Source organism: Lithobates pipiens, unplaced genomic scaffold, assembly GCF_037356315.1.
Source record: "Lithobates pipiens isolate NorthernLeopardFrog02 unplaced genomic scaffold, aLitPip1_a1.2 Scaffold_30, whole genome shotgun sequence".
Taxonomy (NCBI): domain Eukaryota; kingdom Metazoa; phylum Chordata; class Amphibia; order Anura; family Ranidae; genus Lithobates; species Lithobates pipiens.
The window spans coordinates 64,041,979-64,060,304 of record NW_027507791.1 but is presented as its reverse complement, the minus strand read 5'-3'; the positions used below and the strand labels follow the sequence as shown (position 1 = coordinate 64,060,304).

The window sequence follows — 18,326 nt, the reverse complement described above, 5'->3', positions numbered from 1 at the left end:
GGAGTCCGGGACAGAGCTCATCACAGGTATGCCACCAAGGATAGGCACCAGGAAAGGAAAATTTGGCTACATGATACAATTTTCCGTTTTACTATACTAGATCTACAGTTTTCTCTCACACTGCCACTATGCAAGCTGGACTTCTGATTTCCGTATCCTCCACTAGGAACTGAGATAACTAATGGATATACAGTACAAACCACAGTAATGTTCAATTAATGTCAACTACCTTTCTTTTCCATACATTTAAGGGTGTTTAAAAAAAAATAAAAAAAATAAAAAAATAAAAAACAAGAGCAAAGTACACTCAAGAATCATGAAAACAGGGAGAAGAAAGTAAAATATAATTCAGAAAATTAAGACAGCACAACATATGTTACAGGTAGAAAATATGAAAACTGAGAATGTGGGCTTCAAATACTCTGTGTCCCACATATCATAAGTCTCATTTAGAAAAGACCTCAAACATGGCACATCAGAGCCTTCTTAATGAGTAGGTCCACCCAAAACAGATTAGTATGAAGTCAGTTAAATCTTGTCTACTACAATTTTTATTTGAGGTCTTGGCGACTCATGAACATGCCAAGCAATTGGAAGTGGGAGACACAATTTCCTTGCCGTTTTCCCTGTAATGTAACAGATAAATATGTGGCAAAATCACCTGGTAAGGGTCATAACATGTGGGTGAATTTGGGAACATGGTTGCCAAGACCTTGCAGCAGTGGGATTTCCCTGTCATCAGTAAAAGTTTTGGAGAGGACCTATCCTTTAAGGTTGCACTGAACACTCTCCTCTGTATACATGCTCGTTCTGACATTTGATATACGTAACACACTACTCCAAAATAACTTTTCAGCAAAGAAAATATAGCAGCAAATAGGAAATCTACTTTTTTCTTTCAAAGACATATTTATACTAACATTAGGTGTATGTTTACATTTTCAGTTTACAGTCAATTCTTTAGATTAACAGCATTATGTACATAATAACATGGTTCACAATAGCTTTTTAAAGTCTTTTCATTTTATACAATTTGAGTTCTGATCATTTTAAACCATTGCTTTTAAGAATTTGAGAAACACACAGTTTTTTCTTTTATTTATGACATGGAGAAAATGAAATTAAGTTTAAATCATAGCTTAAAATATTTAAATAAGACCATAATTGAAAAGACCCTTAAAAAATACTGGTTTCAAAATAAAGCTTTGAAAGCCAAAACGGTGCTCAGAGCCATCGGTTTGTATTTAAGTGTATTTCAAGTCAGAACATTTCCTAATCTACACTAGTCCAATACAGAGAAGGCCAAGTTCCTCATTTACTGGGTCAGTCCATCCAGTATCTGCACTTTTTTTGGTAGACGGTGGAGAGATAAAGCAGTTTTTTGTCTCTTAGAGATTCTATCATCTGTGCACTTAATTTAATGATCTGCACACCTGCTGTGGCTTTTACAAAGGGACTCGAAGCTCCCTGGCAGATTTGGTTCAGAATACGGATAATGTAACAGAAGTTGGTGTAACGCAGAAACACCTAAACCTTCCAGCTGAACTGAACAAGGTTACATAGTTCTAAAGGTTGAATAAAGACATCAGTCCATCCAGCCCAACCTGCGTGGGTGTGTGTATGCATTATGTCCCTACCATTTCCCATATCCCTGAATATTGTGTTCAATAAGGAGGTCCACCTAAGGAATTTTTTTAAAATTAGCTACAGTTCCCGCTGCAACCACCAATTGTGGAAATGAGTTACCACTCTAACTAAAAAAAAAAAAAAAAAAATTACGCAGTTTAAGGAGGAACCTTTTCCTGTATAACTTCATTGAGTGGCCTGAGACTGAATAGTTTCCTCCCACTGCTGGAATCACCATTAAAATATTTGTATATCGCTATCATATTGCCTCTTAAGCATCACTTCTCCAGAGAATAAGACCCCCATAAACACCATACAACTTTTGTCAGATTTCCTTTAGATTTACCAAAACTGTGTAGTGCAAGGGCCAGCCTGATTGCATACAAATTGAAACGCTTAAGGTTTGACCTCATATATGGTTTTGGTAAATCTAACAGAAAAAATAAAATTGTATAGTGTGTATCCAGCTCAAGTTTAATGCTTGCAGTCTTTCCCCATAATGGAGATCCTCCAACCCTCATTGGCTTTTTTTTGCCTGTCTATGGACTCTTTCCAGTTCAAGTACATCCCTCCTGAGAACTGGATGGCATGGAATCATGGAAAGGAGTTAAGGGTTTACAACTATAGATAATAACTGTTGAAGCCATCAAAGACGTAGCAGATGCTAATGATTGACCGCCGGGCTTCACCTATAACTAAAATGTCACTTTTGGTTAGAGCAGACCTAATTTCATTCAAATGTAATTTACCAAAGTTTTGAGTCCCATTTTCTTTCAAAATGTATATTGCCTAACTTAGATCTTATCTATTTAAATGCCCTTCCAGAGGTGAAAGAAATCAGGTACCTTTAAAATAGAGAAAAAATATATACTTGAAAATGATACACATTTGTCTGGATCAACCATTCTCAATCAGGGCTCCATGGAACCCTTGGGTTCCTCTAGAGGTTGCTAGGGGTTTCTTGAGCTATGGGTAACCTACTTCCCACCTCTGATGGCACCTGCAAAGTTCCAAGTCCAACACCACTTGGCTAAGCAAGCAGCATGTCACCAATGATCTTTTTAGCAGTCTGTAAAGGTGGCATTCTGACAGCCATTGTTAGGGAGGTATTTTTCCCATTGATCACCATTATAAAAAGGGATTCTTCCCACTGACTGGCAACCTAAGGGACATTTTCTCAATGACCCTCAAGGGAATCATTTTAGCAAGGGTTCCTCTTAGTAAAAAGGTTGAGAAAGGCTGGTCTGGAGATTAAGGGTTACCAATTACCACATTCAGGATGTGTGTATGGTAAATATATTTAATTAAAGACTTTGTTCCATTGAAGAGATACTCTATCCAGCGGAGCATCACAACTACTTCACTATACAAATACATCTTTTACTATATACTGAATCAGTAGTTTTGATGCCCTTTCAGATGAATTATGTGCTTTTAAAAGAACTAAGGCTTTATACACAATTATGATTTTTAGAGGATTTGAAATTGTGAATTGCAGATTAAATCCGTACTTGATTTTTCCCTCATTTTTGTTTGTTAACTACAGCTGAGTAAAGCGATATATCAAACCATCCCAAAATTATAAGTCCTGAAATAACCTTAAACCAAAATCACCAAAATATAAACAAATAAAGGACTTAGTATTTTTGTGCTCAAATCCCATCTATTTTCTTTCAGTAATGATGCTATTCATTTTGAACATTGTTTTTTTGCACGGTAGTGGGCTGTGTTTAAAGAGAAAAATAACCCATCAGATTTTTTTTTATTGCATTGAGGGTGATGTGTAAAAAAACAACATGATGCATGTTAATGTGGCTGCAGTTCTGCACAGCAATTTACCAGACAGGTGTGAAGGGGGCCTTTAAAAAAAAAAACCTTCCCTGAAAAAAGTTTGCCATTGTAGACTTCTTGTTAGGCAAGCTTCATGTCTGTCGCACAATCAGTTTTTCAAATACTGGCGCAGGAAAAGTTAACTTTAATCACTGGGTTGTCCAAAACTAGCCCACACAGCATATCATTCTACTGAAACAAAAGCACTGCTCATGTAAGGATGAGAACACAAAGGTGAAAGAAGCAACAAAGCTGCAACTGCTGGCCTCTTGAAAATGCTACCTGCATCTCAGGTCAATCCTCAAATGGAACTTAAATTGCTGACCCGAAACAAGCAGTAAGAGTCCTCGTCTGCAAATTTGTTTAAGTCAGAAAATAAAAAAAGTATTGAAGTCTAGCATCACCAGAAGGGCTGCAATGCTAGACAACTAGTTTTTCAGAAGAGCTGCAATGCTAGTGTCTGTATTTTGCTCATGACAGACTCTTTACCTGAAAAAATTACAGCATTTCTAGCCCCTGCTGAGCGATGTTAGAAATTGCGGAGAAGAGCAAATACAGCATGATAAAGGTGCATCCAGCTTGCCTATAGGATCAGCCCAAGCCCCTTGTGGGATCCTTAGCAGATGCTTCTGACCTGAAATGGACTTCCTCTTAACTTACAGTAAGTAGCTTTTATGTCCCAGTGACTTGAAAATTAGGAAATTCTGTGTATACAAGCCCAAAGCAAACCTTTGAGAGAGACACAAGGGGCTGCCTATGCCAGTCTCCCTCTAGAAATGCTAGTTGTCTAGCCTGTAGTATTGATCAACAGTATTCAATAGGGATGAAGTCACCGACCTGGAAAAAAAAAAATGCATATCCATAAAGTCAGACATTCACGATTGCATTCATGTAAAGGATAAGATGTATTAAAGCATTGGTCTTCAAACTGTGGCCCAGATGTGTCTCTTTGCTTGCCTTTATTCAGCCCTTGGGGCACTATTCCTCCCACTGACATTAATAATGGGGCATAATTACAGTCACTAATATCAAGAGTGGGGCACTATTCCTCTCATTGACAGGGTATTATTCTTCCCGCTGACATCAATGATGGGGCACTATTCCTTTCACCGACACCAATGATGGAGCAGGCACTGTTTCATTCAGTGACATCAATGATGGGGCAATATTACCAACACCAGGTCATTCACTACCCCTACTGATCACAGTCCAGCCCCTCTAATGTCTGAAAGATAATAAACTGACCCTTTGTTTAGCAAGTTTGGAGACCCCTGTACTAGTGCAATAGAGTAAACATGACAGCCAGGAAACTAGCAGTTGCTGAATGAGAAGTAACGACTGTCTCTGTGGTCTCTCTCAAGAAAGGTTGTGCCTGAAAAAATAAATAGGCTTTGTTCCCCTTGAAACAAAAGCAAGTGCAACAAATCCATTCCTAGAAATTCAGCATGATGTTCTGCTGCACTATTGAGTGATCCCCATTCAGGTATATTTGACACTATCACTATCTAGGAACTCGCATTTGACTTTTCCATATAGGCCCGTTCACAAGCTCTTGCATTGCAATAACGCACACACTGCAACATGCCTTATCTGCTGGATTTATGCCGCCCATTCCTTTAACACTAGAAATCGCTCCTGTTTTTTTTTTCATAGTGCACCTATGCATTTTACGCTGCAGCACAGCTTTGTTCTGTGTTGGGGTGCCATTTAAAATGAATAGCGCTGCAACACAGCAGTTTTGAACACTAAGGGATTAAAAAAGGCTTTTGTAGCGATTCCCCAAAACATTTGCCTGCACACAAATAATTGCCATGGAATGGCAGAGAAGAGCAAATGGAACCTGTAGACTTCTACTAGGGTGATAGGGACCCACAACATTTGTTAGCAACTGTGATCTTGTTTGATCCTAGGCCAATAAAGTTAGTTACAGGTACTATTATTTGTTATGTTCAGAGTAGAAGGGATGAGTGGTCAAGTTAAAGCGGTAGTAAAGTTTGGGGGAAAAAGAAAACGAAAAACTTCACACTGCAAGTTAAGGGCATAATGTGCACATTATAAGAAATTTACCTTAAAATGAAGCCGCTGACAGGGCTTACATTTTTTAACTGGTCTTTTGGGATTTGTGTTCTCTGCCCATTTGAATGGCCGTGACACAATGATATCATGCCCACGCTATTGTAGCACAGCACTCTGAAGGAACGGCATACTCAGCATGCCATCCCTGAAGAGCACAGTGCACATGTTGATGTCATCAGCTGCAGAAATAGTGAATATTTCCTAAACGGTGCATATTTTAGGAGAGATCTTGTACCTACAGGTAAGCTTTATAATAAGCTTATCTTTAGGTACAAGTCACCAAGCAGTGTTTACTGCCACTTTAACACATGACTGAGATATGCCCTGTGTAGTCGGGTTCCTATGGTTTAAACCTGGAAAATTTATCTGAAAGACTTTACCCTGAAAATTGACAGCCCTACTTACATCTGGAAGGGGCTGTTCATTATAAACAGCCTGCAGTTGATTCATTTCAACAGTTATTTTGGCTGTATGAGGTGGCAGCTCTTACCTGAAAGCAGCTGTAAAGACGGGCTGTTCAGCAAGGTGCAACCACAGAACTCAAAAGGAATCTATAGCAGCGGCAAAACTAAAACAATCATTAAGAGCATTGCTGGTTTCAGGTTATGTCTGGAGGATAATGAGTGGTCATTCTAACAAGCGTACTTTCTATGTAAGCAAAAAGTTTGTCTGCTGCCTACACGCGTTTCCACTGCAATACACAGGTACAATCCCAAAACATTAAAAATTTGGGACGCTGTATAAAATCTACATAAAACAGAATACAACGATTTGAAAATCTCAAAAACTCATAGTTCATTCATAGTAAAACGTATCAAAAGTTTAAACTTAGAAAATGTACCACTTAACGGATAAATAAGGCAATTTTGAAATCAATGACAGCAACACGTGTCAAAAAAGTTGGAACAAAGCCATTTAACACAGTGTAGCACCCCCTCTTTAGCAACACTATGTAAACTTCTGGGAACTGAGGGAGATGAACGTTGTCCTATTCTTGCCTGATATAGGATTCTAACTGCTCCACAGTCCTGGGTCGTCTTTGTTGTATTTTTTTTTATTTCAATATGTGCCAAATATTGTCCATTGTTGAAAGGTCTGAACTGCAGGCAGACATAGGACCCAGACTCTAGTGCTCTAAAATCTGGATATGTTTTTCCCCCCCATTACTAGTGCCTTTCCAGATATGCAAGCTGCCCATTCCGTAAACAATAATGCCCCAAACTATCAGAGATGTAAGCTTATGAACTGAGCTCTGGTAATGAGCCAGGTGGTCCATTGCCAAAATGAATGTCAAATTTTGATTAGTCTGACCACAGAACAGTTTTCCACTTTACAACAGACTATTTTAAATGAGCTTTGGCCCAGAGAAGTCGGCGGCGTTTCTGGATCGTGATCAGATATGGCTTCTTTGCATGATATAGCATTAATTAGCATTTTGGATGGTACAGCGAACTGTGTTTACAGACAGTGATTTTTGGAAGTATTCCTCAGCCCATGCAGGGATGTCCATCACAGAATTATGCCAGTTTTGAAAACAGTGCTGTTTGAGAACCCAAAGATCACAGGCATCCAACAATGCATTTCAGCCTTGCCCTTGCAAACAGATTTCTCCAGATTTTTAGAATCTTTTTATATTATGCATTGTAGATGAGAAATTTAAAGTCTCTGCAATTTTACATTATGGAACATTATTATAAAATAGTTTGACAGTTTAAGATGCAGATTTTCACAGAGTGGTGAACCTCTGCCCATCTATACTTCTGATACACTTTGACTCCAAGATGTTTTTTTTTTATACCGAATCATATTGCTGACCATTTACCAAAATCACATAATTAGTTGCAAAAGGTTCCTCCAGCTTTTCCTTGTTAGAACCACTTACTTTTCCAGCTTTTCGTTCCTGTGTCCCAACTTTTTTGAGACAGGTTGCCGCCCTCAATTTTAAAACTACCTTATTTGTTTCTTATAATGGTTCATATTCTCAGTTTAAGCATTTGATAGATTTTCTATTGTGAATAAAATATCGGTTTATGAGATTTGCAAATCATTGCATTGTGTTTTCATGTACTTTTTACACAGCGTCCCAACTTTTTTTGAATGAATAGACGTCAATGGAGGTAGTTTACGCAACTGTATTGCTGTGTGCTTCTTTATAAAAAAAATTAAAAAAAAAAAAAGTGTAATCTGCAGTATGACTTTGCTAAAGCAATATGCATAGTATACAAGTATTATGTGGTTTTCAGCATGGAAATGAGGAAACAGATTTTTCGAAAATATAAAAAATAAAAGCACCAAAGAATGAAAAAGGGGGGGGGTTGTGCTACAAAATATGTACAAGAGCGCCTGGAAACCAATCTATATATAGTTTGAACCACAGGCCTTAAAGTGTATTTCCAAATTTTGTTTTTAAGCTTTCAATAAAGTGATGAAGGATTAGAAGCTTTATTGAGATATCCCCCCACTTACTGTACAGAAGACAACATTTTGTCTGATATTGGAATTTGTCCCTGAAACTTATCAGGACAGCTAGAGTGAAAGCCTCTAGAACGAAGCTCCAAAACAGCAGTAAATCCCAACAAGGGTACCAATCTTTCCCCACTCTATTGAAAAGAGTAAAAAAATTAAAAAAAATATTGGACATACACCAGTTCTTTGGAGGAAAAAAAAAAACTCACTGTCAATCATATTATAGTTCCTATAGACAGTATAAAAACTAAATTGACTGTTAGTGGTCAACTTATATACATCTAGTGCAATGCACATAGTCAGCCCTCAGTTTGAAACAACTTGGTCACAATGCACCTTTGATATAAAAGCATTTTAAACTTTATTAATACTCGGGACAATAGGAATTTCCAGAATTTTTTTTTTTTCTCAGTAGCATTTGTAGAACCACTTTTCGATGGTAAATACAGTAGTTGAGAACAAGCATCCGGTTGAAAACGCAAACACATGTTGCTGAAAAAAAAAAACCTTTTCCCAGTGGGGCTGGCACTGTGAGATCGAGAGTCCACAAAAACACAGCAAAATGATCCCAAACCTCCCCTTCTGAGGTCACATCCTCTTTTGCTGGAACACTTTATAAATACAGACTCACTATAAAATAAGGCAATGACTTCCAAACTTCTTGAAAAGGCTTTCTTAACGTTTTGCTTCTGGACACAAATCAGAACCACTTCGACAATCTTGTCCTGTTGCGTACACTTTAGTGTTTTTCTTTTAAAAAAAAAAAATGGTCCAATAAAATTTGTAGGATATTAATGGCTAAAAATATAGGTATCTAAAACAGCCCTGTGGTTTTCTGCAATGGTGTAGCAGGTAGAATTAATACTGGTTTCATTTTACATGGTTGACAGCGTATTTTGGATATACAGAGAATACAAGCTTAACTTTCAACAAACATTGCTCTACGAACACCCTGTCCTTCTACTGTAGTCTCTTGGGTCTCGTGCTTGACAGCTTCTTGTCACTGTGTCACCAAGCCACCTGAGTGCTTCTATGTATAGAGCCTTCTGATGCAGATATGCAAAAGCAATAGTCCTAGAAATTACTGATCTTTTGTGGCAGGCGTAGCTGTTGAAATGAGATCATGCGCCTTGCCTACTTCCAATCCTGCATATTCAGGTGCATCTAGCTCTTCATTGGCTGTCCATAAGAAAGAGGACCTATTTCCACCTTCAGTGGACTCCATACGAAAAAAAGATCTGTCACATTTACAAACTCTTACCTTATATCAGTGGTAGATAAACATATCTTAATCCAAGGAAGATAATATAAATCTGGAGCAGTATAACCAGATATCAAATTAAAGATATTTGCAGGTAACTTTTCTGAAATCACTGACTGTATACAGTCTGCAGGAGTTCCTATAAATACTTGCAGGCACAGCAGTCCTCCCAGTACTTGCCAGATGGCCGATGCAGGTCTGTTCGTCATAAAGAACTTTTTTTTTTACGCGCATTTCACCTGAGTACTAAACACGGGCAACATTCAAACAGCTCCAGGCACATCGACAAGAAGTGTGAAAAACACGAGCCCATACCTAGTTTCCAAACCGAAATTAAGCACCAGAGCTAAACTGGTATTTTTGCAAAAAAATATATATGTATATATAACACACACACACACACACACACACACACACACACGCCAGTACACAAAACCGTTACAGGGAACAGTTCTGTTAAGGACATTCAGCTCTTGAAAATGTGCAAAGGAGGGGAAAAAAAATGAATTACAAAAGAGGGAAGGGAAAAAGTTATCCAGAGAAGGAGGATGTTCCGCAAACTTAGAATTCATATGTATATATTTATATATATATATATCATTTTTTTTCTTTTTTGTCTTTAACTATATAAATAGATTTAAACAGTTTAGCAGAAAGAGAAGCTAAATTTAATCAGGGTGCCTGAATCTGAAACACTGCAACGCTCTGTCTGCCACAGATAAATATCAAGTGCCTGACAATGGGAATTTTGACACTGTAAAATTTCATCGAGAGCTCCAAGAGGATGTAAAAGAAACAATGATTATGTTTGCAAAGTTCTGAGAAGTTCATCTAGTGTCCAAACTTTGGATTAAAGTCCATATATTTTTTTTTCTTTCTTTACTTAGACAGTTATATACAGTGCTGTTGTAATAATGAAACGAATGTTATCTACTGTAAAGTTGCACGATACAGAAAACTGCTGCTCCATCTTCTACTACATACATGTGACTCCACAGGATAAAGATGCAGGATCTTCCTTTGTTAAGTTGGTATAATACCATCGCTCCTAAGACCTCTCTTCAGTTCAAGGTCCTCTAGCTTTTTCCAGAGTTCTTCACGTTCCTTTTCTTTTTTCTTCTCACTGGCAAACAGAAAAAATTAACATATTTAATTATTGCTTCCTGCCAAATTGAAATTCTATACTGCATTCAGAGTTGATATAAACGGTCTAAACCTGCCACCAATTCAACTGTTGGGTGAGGATCAGACAACTGAGAGCTACCTTAGATAAAGAGGCGATAATGGCCACCCCTCCATATTCTGAGGCACTTTTTATTATATAATTAAACCAACAGAAAAAAATATATATACATTGAAAAGTGGTCTAAGAAGAGGCAAAAGTACAGCATTAATAGTACAATTAATCTGCACCAAGGTGAGTTAAAAGTGTGCAATCATCAAAAAGAGCTTAAAGTTAATTCATAGTCCTCATAAAAGATCAAGCTGTGGTGGGTGGCGAGTCCCAGATGATGTCTTATGACGACGAAATGCATTTGGTGGCGTCACGTGTGACATGACATACTGGAACGGACAGTGGCCATCTTGATGGTTTGAAAAAACCATATGCTGGGCTCTTTTCATTCTATGCAAGTTCAATAACTTAAAGTGGTTGTAAACCCTCACACATACCCAGTGAAGTGAATACATGATGATACACAGATTAAATCATTCTACATAAGTTTTACTTGTATATCTGCAGTCTTCCCCTTTCTAAAGTGCAGATCATGTTAAAAAATTGTCTTCATCTGCCAGCAGTACACAGGGAAGAGTGAAGAGACTGCACATACACTGTGTGAGAGCTGATTGGATCAAAGGGACAGGGACAGGGACATGGACATGGATCCCCCCCCCCCCCTTCACATAAGCAGAGGAGCAAAAGGAACATGCAGAGCTGTATTCGGAATAGACAAGCTCAGCTCTCTCCAAGCACCCTCCCCGACACAAATTTTTAGCTCATGTTATCACGTGACGGAGAACTTGTCAGAAGTGACTCATACCAATAACAGAGGAGCTAAGGGGTGGTCCCTTCAGTAACAAACCTCCAGCCTGCTTCCAGCAGCTTCACTACTTCAACAAGCAGTATAAAGTAATCAATAGGAGGGGAGGGTGCTGTGTCAGTAAATGAACTTCAGAGAAAAATGATTTTACGGCGAGTACAAAATTCCTATACTCTTTCGTTCACTGACTGACACAGCTCCATTATTCTTGACCATAGGGACGTCCCCAAGCAGTGTCATAATGAGGGGTGGGAAACAGCATTAAAAAACGTCACCCACAACCAGAACTGCGCCCTAACAGGGGATTCGCCATCTTATTTCGCCGCATCAGAACTTGCGGCTAACAATGCAACAGTGCATTATACTCAATACCATTTTCTTTTCAAAAAACAGAAAAAAAATAAGCGGAATTGCAACATTACACGGCCAACTGAAAAACTTTGCAGCCAAAACAGGCCTCATTCGATGCGCTTACATCCGTTTTGTAGAATTTGGTAAAAGTGTGAACGGACGACCAAGTCGCCGCCTTACACACTTGAGCTACTGACGATTGATGTCGGAAAGCCCAAAAGGTTCCAATTGTCCTGGTGGAATGGGCCATGACAGGAAAGGGGGGGGCACCTGCCCCTTCAAGGCGTAGGCCTGTACCACTATCTGTCTGATCCACCTGGAAATGGTGGCCGAGACTACCATACCTTTTTTCGGACCAGCTACTGAAACGACCAACGAGTCTGACTTCCGAAAGGGAGCCATGGCAGACAAACACACCCTTAGAGCCTGGACCACGTCCAAGGAATGAAGGGCCACTTCCTTAGGATGTGTCGGTTTAGGACACAGAGATGGTAACACAATGTCTTCATTGATGTCGAACGCTGAAACCACCTTCAGCAGAAAAGAAGGTTGCAGATGCAACACCACCTTATCCTTACAGATAACTAGATAAGGCGACTTGCAAGACAAGGCCGCCAGTTCCGAAACCCTCCTGACGATGTAATGGCCACTAGAAATTCCACTTTCTGGGAAAGAGTCAACAAGGAATTTCTCTGATGTTCTCAAACGATGGTTTCTGACGCTCCGATAACAGGTTCAGATCCGACGGGGGTGGACGCACAGGAGGAATTACACGTCGGACCCAGTGAATAAAAGCGCGAGACAGGGGGTCGCTGAAAAAAATAAAAAAATAAATAAAAAGACAGCCAAGGCTGATATTTGTCCTTTAATGGTGCTCAAAGCCAATTTCTGGTCTACTCCCTGCTGTAGAAACAGCAGGATCCTGGAAATTGAATAGGTGCGTGGACGCCATCCTTTCTCCTCACACAGAGATGTATGCCTTTCAGGTACAATGATATATCTTCAGAGAAGATTTCCATGCTCTCAACATAGTTGAAATCACGGAGTCCGATAGGCCCCGGTTCCTTAGCACCTGGCTCTTAACAGCCATGCCGTTAAAACCAGCGATGGTAAAGCAGGATGGAGAATCGGACCTTGAGACAGAAGGTCTTCTCGCATCGATAGTCGCCAGGGAGCGTCCGCAACCAGGTGTACTGGTCGGTGTACCGGTCGGTGTACCAGGGGCGCTGAGGCCAATCTGGGGCAATCAGAATTACTGGAATCCCCTCAGTCTCCACTCTGCGAAGCAGACGTGCAAGTAGCTTTAAACGGAGGAAAGGCGTAGATCAGTCACTCACGGAGCCATCAACGTGTCTGCCCAAGGCTCTCATCTTGGATACAAATCTCGGCACCTTCCGATTGAGATGGGAAGCCAGGAGATCCCCATCTGGTGTGCTCCACCGCAGGCATAGTAGCCTGAACACCTCCGGATGCAGAGTTCATTCTCTTGGGTCCAGCATCTGTTGACTTAGGTAGTCCGCCTGCCGGTTTTCCACTGCCGGGATGCAAATGGCCGATAGGGTCGGTACATGTCGCTCTGCCCACTGAAGGATGTGAGCGACCTCCCATACAGCAGCTGAGCTTCTTGTTCCTCCTTGATTGACACATGCCACTGCCGTGACATTGTCTGACTGGATCCTGATCAAACGTCCTCGTAGTCTCATCGACCATGTGGAGAGGCATAGCCTGTTCGCTTGTAGTGCGAGCACGTTGATCGGCAACTTGGATTCCTCCCCTGACCAGAGGCCCTGGGTCGACTGTACTTCCAGTATTCCACGCCAGCCGGTCAGGCTGGCATCCGTTGTGATCACTGTCCAATGTATAGGTAGGAATGACTTACTGGACCGAAGTGCTGGGGATCTCAGCCACCAGAGCAGGGAGTCCCTGACAGACTGGCTCACCCGAATCTGCTGATCCAGAGATAACAGATTTGTCCCATTTCGTCAAGATCTCCTTCTGCAAGACTCTGGTATGAAACTGGGCGTACGGCACCGATTCGAAGAAGGCCACCATGAGCCCCAGGACTCGCATAGAGTAGCGATGACCACCTGCAGTTCAGCAATAGTTTCAGCTCCGAGAGTCTGCAGCTTGTCTGAAGGGAGAAACACTCTTGCTTCCTTGGAGTCCAGCAGTAAGCCTAGGTACTCCAAGCGCTGATTCGGTATAAGCACCGCCTTTAGGGTCCACAGCCACCCAAAATCTTGCCGGGTTTGCATGGTGATCGCCACATCCTCCTTTAATTCTGAGGCGGAAGATGCTCTTAGGAGGAGATAGTCTAGGTAACCTACGATCACGATCTGGCAACAACTCCAAAATTGGAGCCAATACCTTGGTAAAGACTCGGGGTGCTGATGCAAAGCCAAAAAGGGAGAGCCACAAACTGGTAGTGGGCTTCTCAAACTGCGAATCGCAGAAAACTGATGCAGGAGGCATATGGGTATGTGCAGGTACGCATCCTGGATGTCCAAAGACGCCAGGAGTCCCCTTGATGGAGTGCAGCGACTACTGAGTGAACTGATTCCATTCTGAACCTCTGTACTTTCACAGGGCAATTGAGGGCTTTTAGGTCCAAGACTGGACGTACCCCTTCCTTTTTGGGGACTACAGATTGGAGTAGAACCCCTGGAACCCTTCCAGCTCTGGAACAGGCACTATCACCCCGCGACTTAGCAGGTCCCTTACCACCCCCATAAGGACCCCCCCGGCGAGCTTGGAGTAAGGGTATGCTGGAGGGGAAGAATCTGTTTGGTGGCCAACAGAGGAACTCTATCTTGTAGCCAGAGGAAATCACTTCGCAGACCCATTGGTCGGACAGCTGAGAGGCCCACCGGCCTGCAAACTCCTGAAGGCGACCCCCCACTAGTGTGACGGCTGGGGGAAAACAGTCATGCGTTAGCACTTTTGCTCGCAGGTTTATTAGGCTTACAGTTCCAGGGACACTTTTGTCATCCTGTCGGGCTGGGGGCATTTAGCTGAAGCCCCAGGCGGACAAAAAAGATGCTTATGAGTGGAAAATGAGGGCCATTGCCTACGGCGTGGCTCCTTAGTCTTCCTGGTCTGTGGGAGTAAGGTACCTCTTCCCACCTGTGGCATTCTTAATGATGTCATCCAACGAGGCTCCAAAGAGCCACTCACCAAGGAAGGGTAGGTCCGTGAGGGCTTTTTTTTTTTTTTTTTTTTTTTTTTTTTTAGATGCCTGGTCCGCAGACCAGCATTTCAGCCAGATCAGGCGCCTCAGCACCACTGTTGACACTGAAGCTCTGGATAACAGAGGAAGGGTATCCAGGGCCGTGTCACAAATATGCTTAAGGCCTTGCACTAACTGGTCTGCTAGTTCCATGCAGACAGGAGAATCCTGTTGCTCCCCCAATTCACAGTGCAAAAGTTTTGCCCACTCAGTAAGTGTCTGACAAGTGCTGAGGCATCGCTGACCCCAGAATCGTAAACAAGGAACGGGCCACTGCCTCGACCTTCCTGTCCGCGGGGTCCTTAAACGCAGAAGTCCCCTCTACCAGGATCATGGTTACTTTATTTAACCTGGATACTGGGGGGGTCCAGGACCGGAAGAGCCGACCATATTTTAAGAAGGCTCTCCTCAAAGGGCTAACGCACCTCCATACTTTTTGGGACTGAAAATGTCCGTTACGTTCATATATAAGGAATGGGGAAGACCGCATCGAAATAAGTCAGATACAGAAAACCCTTAGGTGTGCGGGCTGGCTTGCGGGACCCAAAAGGGACCGCTACTTCAGCAGAAGGGTCTGTTGTATCCTGAATCTTCAGGGTATTACGCACAGCTGTGATAAGTGCTCCAACTAGCGCCTTGTTGTGCGTGGACCTGGACGGTGACTCATCCTCACTGTCTGATCGGTCCTGGTCAGCGTCATCCGAAACGACAGCAGGGGCCATAAGCCTCAGCGGGGCCCGAGTCTGTGCCAGAGCTCTCCCCGGAGAACGGGGAGCAGGGCCCACTTTTTACCACCTTTGTGCCCACGCACCGCCTCCATCCTGGCAACAAACGTCTAAAGGACTGCCGACAAAGCGTCCAAAGGCACTGTACTGTTAGCAAACGAGGCGGTTGCAATTGCCGGGAGTTTGGGGGAACACCAGTTTCTGAAGCCACGCTGACCCACCCTGTCTGCCACCTTTGGTGACTTAGGACAGGTGCATAGTCCCACCCTCCTATCTGCTGCAGGCTGAGGGGCCCCCACCGCAGGACGCACCACCCTGACCGAGTTCTGCGCCGTTCAGCCTGTGTCAGCTCCCAAGTGTTCGGAGTGAAAAAAAACTTTCTGTTCTGAGCCTCAGGGACCAGCGCTGAGCATAAAAACTACACTGGGCTACAACAAAGTGGCCACCGGGCGTACAGTATAAAGGACATAATCACAGGGAAAATGGCCACCGAACTACAGTAAAATGGTTCCTGAAAATGCTTCCCACTGAGTCACACCAAACATGGTTGACAAAACAACTGTACAAAGAGAAGGACAACCGTGAAAAAAGACAGAAAATGGCGGCAGAACAGCGCTATGGCGATCAGCATGTGCAGACCGCCAGACACTCAGCAGGGAGCCCACAGACACCCAAGCGCAGACCCCATCCAAGGTGAGATTTGCCTTTAGTAAAGAACCCCCTTAGCCTAGGTTCACACTGTAGTGATGCGGGAACCAGCGCGATTTCAGTGCCAGTTTCCGCATCTCCTCTCTCCTGAAGACAATTCACAATGCCCTCTGTGAACCGCTGCATGTAAATACAATTTTAATCACACCCCCTGATGGGTTCACAGATTGCAGTGCGAACTGTGGATTCGGACAGGAATCAGATCGCACACCACTGCACTGCAGTGAGGGTGCAAATCACATGTAATGTCTGACATAACTACAGTGTGAACCCGGGCTTAGAGCTTTGGAAAGAGGCAAGTAAACACTACAGACATACAGTATATCACAAAAGTGAATAAACCACTCACATTTTTGTAAATATTTTATTATATCTTTTCATGTGACAACACTGAAGAAATTACACTTTGCTACAATGTAAAGTAATGAGTTGTACAGCTTGTATAACAGTGTAAACTTGCTGTCCCCTCAAAATAACGCAACAAAGCCATTAAAGCAGGCATGTCCAAAGTCCGGTCCGCGGTCCGGTTTTGAATGGCCCACCTGGTTATCTAAACTAGCCTCTCTCAACCAGTGTGCTGCGGGATCAGAGCTGTTAGATGAGCCTGATCCCCCAGCACTGAGAATCTCCATCAGCCTCAAAAGTGAAAGTAAAGGGCAGGGGAGTGTGCTGTGCTCTCTGTTTCCCACTACAGTGCAGTATCTGGCTGAATGAGGAAGCTGGAAAGGTACAGTACTGTGCTAAAAGCTAGATTAGTGTTAAAGGGGCTTTATGCACGCGTCTGCCTGCACGTGTGTCTGTCTGTATGTTTTGCCTCCTCACCACCTGTTTTAAGCCCGTAAATGCAGCATCACTATATCGCAACTGTGCAATCCACACAGTTGCGGGGTAGTTGCAGTGCAGGCCCATTCATCCTGGATATACCTCCAGCTGCAGCCACAGCATGTGTACACCCCCAGCTGCTCCCTCTGCAGATAAAGGGGGAGAAGTTGGGGGTAGTAAAAACTTCTTAACCATGTGGTTTTACTGCCCCTCCAACCTGACATGTGAACAAGCCCTTGGTTCACATCGGTGTGGTTGTGTGCTGCGTGTAGGGCAGCCCATTCATTTCAATGGGCTTCCTTACCCACAAAAATGCAGGGAAAGAAGTATTTTATTTTTTATTAAATTGCACTGCACAAAAAGCACCCCACGTTTTCCAATGTGTGGGTTACCATTAAGAATTAACGGTACCCCTAAAGAGCACAGCATTCGTCTGTGTCGGGAACGAGCCCAACAAAGTCAAGCTTATTGTTGGACAGTGTATTAGTGCTCGGACAAACACACTTAGACCGAATTTTAATGGTTCTAAGAATGTCAGGCAAAATAGCCGGCCCTCATGCATGTTCACTTCATCAAATCTGGCCCTCTTTGAAAAAAGTTTGGACACCCCTGCATTAAAAGGGATTGTAAACCCTTGTGTTTTTTCACATTAATTCATCCTGTGCATTAAGGTGAAAAAACACCGGGCAGTGACCAGCCCCCCAGCCCCGTTTTACTTACTTGAGCCCTGGAATTTCCCATGGCAGAGATGCGCTGTCTCTCTGCCCAGAGTCCTCGGCTCTTGATTGGATTGATAGCAGCGCAGCCATTGGCTCCTGTTGCTGTCATTAAAATCCAATGATGCAGGTGCCGGGAGCAGGGCCGAGTCCTACTTGGGAGAGCGCTTCTCCTAGGGGGTTATCTGATGAGAGGAGGAGCCGTGGGACCCCAGAAGTCAAGGATCAGGCCACTCTGTGCAAAATGAACAGTGGAGGCAAGTATATGTTTGTGTAAAAAAAAAAAAAAGCAAAGCTTTACAATCACTTTAATGTCTAAACCACTGGCAACAGAAGTGAGTACATCCCTAAGTGAAAATGTCAGTGTCAATATTTTGTGTGGCCACCATTATTTTTTCCAGCACTGCCTTAACCCTCTTGGGCATGGAGTTCACCAGAGCTTCACAGGTTGCCAACGGAGTCCTCTTCTACGCCTCCATG

General features: G+C 42.6%; 1 protein-coding gene across 3 annotated transcripts in view; it reads right to left on the bottom strand.

Moving 5' to 3' along the window:
• Positions 1-321: 321 nt before the first annotated feature.
• Positions 322-18,326, bottom strand: part of PPP2R5E (protein phosphatase 2 regulatory subunit B'epsilon) — a 203,081-nt gene continuing 185,076 nt past the window's right edge. For all 3 annotated transcript variants that reach the window (XM_077464362.1, XM_077464361.1, XM_077464360.1), the window contains exon 14: positions 322-10,382. In XM_077464362.1, the coding sequence (XP_077320488.1) occupies positions 10,283-10,382 (100 nt within the window). In that variant the 3' untranslated portion in view covers positions 322-10,282. The remainder of the gene's footprint in view (positions 10,383-18,326) is intronic.